The 8032-nt window shown below is 41.0% G+C and overlaps 1 protein-coding gene across 1 annotated transcript in view; it reads left to right on the forward strand.

The window, feature by feature from the left end:
* The first annotated feature begins 640 nt into the window (after positions 1-640).
* Positions 641-8032, forward strand: part of Plac8l1 (PLAC8-like 1) — a 29382-nt gene continuing 21990 nt past the window's right edge. The window contains exons 1-2 of the mRNA XM_013025532.1: positions 641-765; positions 7246-7382. Coding sequence (XP_012880986.1) covers positions 641-765; positions 7246-7382 — 262 coding nt within the window. The remainder of the gene's footprint in view (positions 766-7245; positions 7383-8032) is intronic.

An 8032-nucleotide genomic window follows, 5' to 3' on the forward strand; every position in this document is an offset into this window, starting at 1 on the left:
TGTGGATTGAGATGGAATGTGGCTAACTTTTTCCCCTAGCTGGCCTCTTTCTCTGCCCACTAAGAAGCTGAGGTTACAGGTGTGAGCCCTCATGTCCAGCTGATAAAAATGTCATTTGAAGTTATGTATTTACTTGTTACTTTAATTACACAGAATCTCCAACTGTCATCTTCCTTCAGACTAGTGAGAGACACTTGCTCTTAGATGTGTATCTATCTTTTTTTTTTTTTTTGGTTGGTTGTGGGGCTTGAATTCTGGGCCTGGGTGCTGTCGCTCAGCTCTTCAGCTCAAGGCTAGTGCTCTGTCACTGGAGCCACAGTTCCACTTCTGGTTTTCTGGTAGTTAATTGGAGATAAGATTCTCATGGATTTTCTTGCCCTGACAAGCTTTGAACTGTGATCCTCAGATCTCAGCCTCTTGAGTAGCTAGGATTACAGGCATGAGCCACTGGCGCCCAGCTGTGTGTCTGTCTTTAAAGAGGTATAATGTCTGTCAGTTGCATGGTTATGACCTCAGGTTCTAGAATATCAGAGCAACATTCTTTCAAAGAGTTGTTTCACTCTGGATTGAAGCTGATTTTAGAATCAGTCATTGCTAGAGGGACGAGGACAGGCCCAAGTGCTGGGAAAACACTCTCCCCATGTCTTGGCTTGCCCATTCCTTCTGCGGCTGTCCTGATGGTGTGTCCTTACTGGGCCTCCCCTCACCTCTGCTGTTCTCACTCAGATCATCTGAAGAGGAAAGACATTGCATTCCTAACTTCAGGTAGGAAGTAGGATGAAATTTTCTCAGCTTTTTCTCTCTAGTTGAAATACCCCCCTTGGATGAAGACAATGTCCCCATTCTTTGCTCATAAGGAGATAGGGGGAGGAAGAGTGGGTCTGGAGCAAAGTCCTTGCTACCTTTCCCATGTAATGGGAAAAATGTTTAGCTCCTACTGGAGAACAAGGAGAAAGCAGAATGATGTTAACATGAGAAAAGGCTGGGCACAGTTGTTCATGCTTGTAATCCTAGCTATTCATTAGACTGAGATCTGAGGATCACTGTAGCTAGCCTAGGAAGAATGTTCATGAGACCCTCATTTTAATCAATGTGCAGTAGCACATGCCTGTTATCAAATCTATGTGGAAGCATAACTAAGAGATGGACTTAGACATAAATATGGGATCCTATTTGAACAAATACAGCAAAAAGGGCTAAGAGCATATTTCTGAGCTTTGATTTCAAGCCCCAGTAACACACACACACACACACACACACACACACACACACACACACACAGATGGGGAAAGATGTGCTTTTTGTCTATCTGAAACATCTTTACTAGGTAAGAGTGGATCAAACTTTGACTGGACTCAGCCTCCTGCCTCCCATGAGTTAAAGCTTCCCTCTGCTCCTGGTGTGAATGACCACCTCTCAAGGTTTTCCTGGGGCTGCTTGATTTTCAGTACTTTGTCCAGCCTGGGAAAACTGGAATAGAGTCACCCTGGCTAAACTTTAAGGCATTTGGATAGAACTTATGACAACTGAAAAATTGGCCCAGATATTCTGTCTCTGTTTCACAGAAAGCTATACAGACTGCCTGGGGTATATACTAGGTCCTAAAGTTACAGTAATAGCAATAGCTGCCATGGATTGCATGCCCGCCAGGTGGTGCCAAGTATACAATCTGGTTTCGTACACATGGCTAGTAGAGCTGGGGTATTTAGAATCCAACTTTATGTAGGAAGATGCCAAAATGGAAGGTTGTGAGCTATTGTTTTTTCCCAAGGCCAAAAAATTAGAATGCCTGACTCTAAAATGTGAGCTCCAGGTAGAAACTACCTAAGTAAAGATCCAGAATCACAACAAATCAAAGAAAGATGAGATAAATGAAACTGATTTAATTGAAGCATTTCTGTATGGCAAAAGACCTAATTAGCAAGATAATAATTATAAAGTCCACCAAAAGGGCTAAGATCTAAAGGGCCTCATACCTAAAATACATTCAGAGTTCAAAAATTAAACCTCCCCAAAACAAATCCTCAAAGAAATGACCACCCATTAGCAAGTGGGCTAAAGACTTAAAGAGAGACTTTTCTGAAGAAGAAATTAGAATGGCCAATAGACACATGAAGAGATGTTCAACATCTCTGGCCATAAAAAGAAATGTAAATCGAAACAACATTGAGATTCTACCTCACCCCAGTTAGAATGGCCATTATTTAGGAAACTAACAATAACAGATGCTAGGGATGTGGCCAAAAGGGAACACTACTACACTGTTGGTGGGAATGTAAACTTGTTTAATCTCTCTGGAAAGCAGTATGGAGACTAATTACAGAAGTCCCACTTCTGGGCATCTATCTGATTTACCACAAACCAAGTTACACTAAAGCCACCAGCATAATCATGTTCACTACAGCATTGTTTACCATAGCTAACCATCAACCCAGATGCCCCTAAATGGATGAATGGATCAAGAAAATGTGACACACATACACACACACACACACACACACACACACACACACACACAATGGAAACCTATGCTTCCATCAGAAAGAATGCATTGCCCCATTAGTAAGAAAATGCAAAGACTTGGAAAAAATTATACTAAGCAAAGTAAGCAAACCCAAAGAAACATAGGCAGCATGGTTTCCCTCATTTGTAATATCTAGAATGTGCCTGTAAATCTACAAGTAAACCCAATGGACAGTAAAAGACAAATAATTTCACCTGGACATGATTAAACAGCAATCTAAACACTCACACAGTGAGAAAAAAGGATATTCTTAGGATCACAGGGGCTCAACAGCTATGTACATAAGATCGTATAAAATGATGCTTATCAAAATGAACTCCAAGAAATGGAAGTAAGAGTTTTTTTTATTGGGCTGGGATGTAGCTCAGTGGCAAAGCGCTTGCCTAGCAAGTGCAACGTCCTGGGTTCGATCCCCAGTACCAAAAAAGAAAAGACAAAAAAAAAAAAAGAGTTTTTTTTTTAATTATACCATTTGTGGTTCTTTTTTCTTCTTCTTTCCTTTTTTTCCCCCTCTGTAGCTGTTTTCAATTTCTGTATCCTTTGTCTTGTATATAAGTTTATCTGATTTGGGGAAAGGAAGGGGAAACACAGAAATGGTTGGACAAAGGATGAACCAATTCAGCAGTGAAACCCACTAGACATGATGTTGGGAATGAACCACACAACTTTGCAGGGAGGGAAGTTAGGAGGGGAAAAACTGGGAGAGAATGAGGGAGGGGGTGACACTGTTCAAAAGGAAATGTACTCACTACCTGACTCATGTAACTGTAACTCCTCTGTACATCACCCTTACAATAAAATTTAAAATAAAATAAAAAATTAAAGTGTGTGCTCTTTTCACTAAATGGAGATTGGATGAATTTATTGAATTTGATGGTAAACAGACAGCATAGTTCTGTGGTTGTCAGATACAGCCATTTCTTCTTCTTCATAACAGTATTAGATTCTGTGGGATAAATACAGAAATGCTGTCCAGAAAGCTAAGGGACCACTAAGTGCCTGGCACATAAAAGATGCTTAGTGAAGAGTAGACATGGTTGTAGTTATTATTGTAAATCATGATCTGTGAGTGGTAAATTCAAGCATTTTAATATAAAAAATCACTAACAATGTAAGATGTGTGTATGTGTGTGTGTGTGTGTGTGTTGACACACAGGACTTGGCACTTGAACTTAGGACAGCCTCGTATCTGGCTTCTTGCTGATTAATTGGAAATAAGAGTCTCCAACTGTCTGGTCTGGGCTACCTTTGATCTTCCATCTTCAGATCTCAGTCTCCTGAGTGGCTAGGATGACAAGTGTGGGAAGATGTAAGATATTAAAGAAAGAATATAATTTAACTTGAGCTCAAAATTGGATGGGCAGGTGCATGTGCATGCTCTCTCTCTCACACACACAGTAACTAGTTTTGTTTTTTTAAAATTCTTAACACGAGAGTGCTATCCTCTTAGTTATTTGATTTGGAATAGAAAGAAGACAGGCTTTCTTGCTGTGATAAAAGATATTATAAGCTTGTCAAAATAGAAGCAAAAAAATTTCTATTCTAGGGCTGCAAGCAGTAAATGGTTCATTTCAGGGGAAATGTCAAATCCAGGTGGTTGGCCTAAGATATCTTTTCACTAAAACCAGAGATGTTGAGGCTCTTAGCATAGTGCTGATATATATATATATATATATATATATATATGTATATATATGTATATATAATATATATATCCTGCTGGGATATAGACAGATTTTAGGCATTCCTTTGCTTTTATTTTGTTAACGTACATATGAGAGTTGAGGCTTCACTAGTGAATGAAACAGTGTCCAAGTGCCATAGTTTAGGTTAGAGGAGCAACATTCGAGGAGGACTCAATTACCACAGAAGAGACATGAATTTACAAATATTTGTCATGCACCCACCAGGCTTCAGGATAGTGTAATGGATGGTGGACCTACAGGGAGGAGCAGTTGTACTCGTTGGGTGGGAGGGGTTCACATGGAGGTAGAGGAAACAAGACATAATAGTAGCTTCTTCAGGAACAGTCTCAAATACTCATAGGTGGGTTGGTTGGCTGGGGCTACCATAAGTAAAGACCAAAGTCTGAGTGGAATAAACAAGGGAACTTAGTTTTCTCAGTTGAAGAGGCTAGAAGTGCCAGGTCAGAGTGCCAGCCCAGCCTAGGTTCTGTGATAGCCCTTCCTGACTTGTAGTATATCACATGGCCTTTCCTCTGTGCATCTTTCTCTTTTTATGTGTCCATCAGTTCTATTAAACCTGGATCTCACCCTATTGACCTCATTTAACTTTACTTTCTAAGAGCCATATGCCCACAAAAAGCCACATAGGTCTAGAGTTATAACGCATGAATTTTGAAGAAAAAATATCAGTACACAGAAGTAAGTCTAAGTCACATCATAAGCATATAAACATGTATCCAGCTTGTAAGTCTTTCCTCCTCATGTATATAAAATTATAGTATGAACAATACATGAAAAGATTTTAAAAACTTATTTATTTGTTTATTTGATGTTAGTACCATATCTTGAGCAAAGGCTCCTACTTGATTAGGTTCCATCCTTCCTTCCTTCCTTCCTTCTTTCCTTCCTTTCTTTTTTCTTTCTTTCTTTTTCTTTCTCTCTCTCTCTCCCTCCCTCCCTCTCCCCTCCTTCCCTTCTTTCCTTCCTCTCTCTCTTTCTCTTTGCCTTCCTTCTTCCTTCCTTCTTTCCTTCCTTCCTTTCTTTTTTCTTTCTTTCTTTCTTTTTCTTTCTTTCTCTCCCTCCCTCCCTCCCTCTTCCCTCCTTCCCTTCTTTCCTTCCTCTCTCTCTTTCTCTTTGCCTTCCTTCTTCCTTCCTTCTTTCCTTCCTTTCTATTTCTTCCTTCCTTCCTTTCTTTCTTTTTCTCTCTCTCTTTCTTTCTTCCTTCCTTCCTTCCTTTCTTTCTTTCTTTCCTTTCTCTCTCTTTCTCCCTCCCTCCCTCCCTCTCCTTCCTTCCTCCTCCTTTTCTTCCTCTTTCTCTCTCTCTGTCTCACTGTCTCTCTGTCTCTCTCTCTTTCTTTCTTTCCCAGTCCAGAGGCTTGAACTGGGGCTTGTCTCTGAACTTGTCTCTAGCTCAAGGCTAGCATTCTACCACTTGAGCCACAATGCCACTTCCAGGCTTTTCTGTTTATGTGGTATTGAGGAATCAAATCCAGGGCTTCATGCATGCTATGCAAGCACTCTATCACTAAGCCACCTTCCCAGCCTCTTGATTGGATTTCTTGCTCATGGATGATCCTCTCCCACTTGAACCACATTTTGAGAATCAGTTTTTTCTTTTTTGGCTAGTTATTTAGAGACGAAATCTCATGGACTTTTCTCCCCAGACTGGCTTTGAACTGTGATCCTCCATGTCTCAGCCTCCTGAAGTAGCTAAAACTACAAACATGAGCCACCTGGCTTGGATTTTTATAATTTTTAAAATGATTTTTTCAAAATAAATTTGCTTTTGAAATTGACGGTCTACTACTGCTCAGCAGTTATGTGTACTTGAGCACCTTTGGAAAACTAATAAACTGTCTCAAAAAGAATATATTTGTGAATTGTAAATCTGGCAATTAATGAAATTAACATAATACTTTTGGGTGTGTTGGTACTGTGGCTTGAACTCGGGGCCTTTTGCTTTTATTTGGCTTTTTGCTCAAGGCTGGTGCTCTACCACTTGAGCTATACCTCCACTGCCAGCTGGCTCATTGGAAAAATCGTCTTTTGGATTTTGTCTTCCCAGGCTGGCCTTGAATTGTAATCCTCAGATGTCAGCTACCTGAGTAGGTAGGATTCCAAGTGTGAAACACCAGTGTCTGGCACAATTATTTTTGTTGTTGTTGTTTTACTGAGCATTAATTTGTGTTTTACACTTAAAAAATTTTTTTGGAGTCAGTACTTTTTGCCAAGTCTCAAACACTTAGGTTGGCTTTTCAAAGGCTCATTAGACTTTAGATTTTGTCTATGAGGCTGAGGAGAGGCCTGTTTTCCTCCTCATAGATCCATGAAACAAGTGGGCAAGACACTTGAAGTCCAGCCGTTCCTTTAAGCACTGATGTATCATTTCTAGTTCTTTGCTAAAATTCTTCTTGATGTCTCACTGGCTCTTCAGATGTGTAGGCTTCATGCCCAATTTTCCTTCTGTCTTCCCTCTTTTGTTTGTTTGTTTTTTTGGGTCCGGTCATGGGACCTGAACTCTGGGCCTGGGCGCTGTCCCTCAGCTCTTCAGCTCAAGGCTAGCGCTCTACCACTTGAGCCATAGCGCCACTTCCAGCTTTTTTCTTCTTGCTTATGTGGTGCTGAGGAATCGAACCCAGGGCCTCTGGCATGCAAGGCAAGCGCTCTACCACTGAGCCACCTTCCCAGCCCCTCTGTCTTCCCTCTTAACTCTACCCTCTTGCTATCTCTCTGATATTTATACCTGCTATGGAGCTGGTGGAAGACTTGGAAGCTTTGTAGTCACATGGTCTCCAAATCTACAGGAATCAGGTTTCAGTGAGATATCAGGATGATGCTAGAAATTTCCTGGAGACTGATTCTTTAGGTTTTCCTTGGAGACATGCACAGTGGGTCTGGGGTGAGACTCAGGAATTTATTTCTTTAATGTGTTAATGGGATGGATTCTTATCTCTTCTTTATTACTCTGTCTTATTTAATGGTTGCCTTTTTAAAGCATCTCTGTTTCCAGGTTCATCATCTTCCTCTCCCCACCAGGAGTCATGGACCAGCCCAGACCGTGGTGAAGCAACCAGTTCGAGGCGCCAGTGGGAGGACCACACTCACAGCGATTGTTCAGACCGGTGGGGACTGGAGCACCGGCCTCTTCAGTGTCTGCAGAGACAGGAAAATTTGTATGTTTTTCTTCTTTCAGTTCTTCCTCATTATTTCCTTTCTCCAGAGACAGAATCCTAGCTACTCAGGAGGCTGAGTTTTGAGGATCTCAAGCCCAAGGACAGAAATGAAATGGTTTAAGAATAACTGGACTAATAGTCACTCAAACACATTGCTTAGCTGGAAAAGCAATCTTGCTTTTCAGCAATGTGGATTCTTTCATAGAGTAAGTTGATGCCTTCAATTTTTTAAAAAGAATATTTATTTATTTATTTTTGGCATCAGTAGTGGATCTTGAATTCAGGGCCTGGGTGCTGTCCCTTAGCTATTTTGCTCAAGGATAGTGCTCTATCATTTGAAGTACACCTCTTTTTCTGGCTTTTTGGTGATTAATTGATGATAAGAGTTACAGATTTTCTTGTCTGGGCTGACTTCAAAATTTGATCCTCAGACTTGGACCTTCTAAGTAGCTGGGATTACAGGAGTGAATCATCAGTACCTGGCTAAGATTTTCCTTCCTTTCTTCTTCCTTTGTTTTTCTTCTTTTTTTCCTTTCCTCCCTCCCCTCCCCCCTCCTTCCCTCCCTCCCTCCCTCCCTCCCTCCCTCCCTTCCTTCCTTCCTTCCTTCCTTCCTTCCTTCCTTCCTTCCTTCCTTCCTTCCTTCCTTCCT

Source organism: Dipodomys ordii, unplaced genomic scaffold (assembly GCF_000151885.1).
Source record: "Dipodomys ordii isolate 6190 unplaced genomic scaffold, Dord_2.0 Scaffold85, whole genome shotgun sequence".
Lineage (NCBI taxonomy): Eukaryota > Metazoa > Chordata > Mammalia > Rodentia > Heteromyidae > Dipodomys > Dipodomys ordii.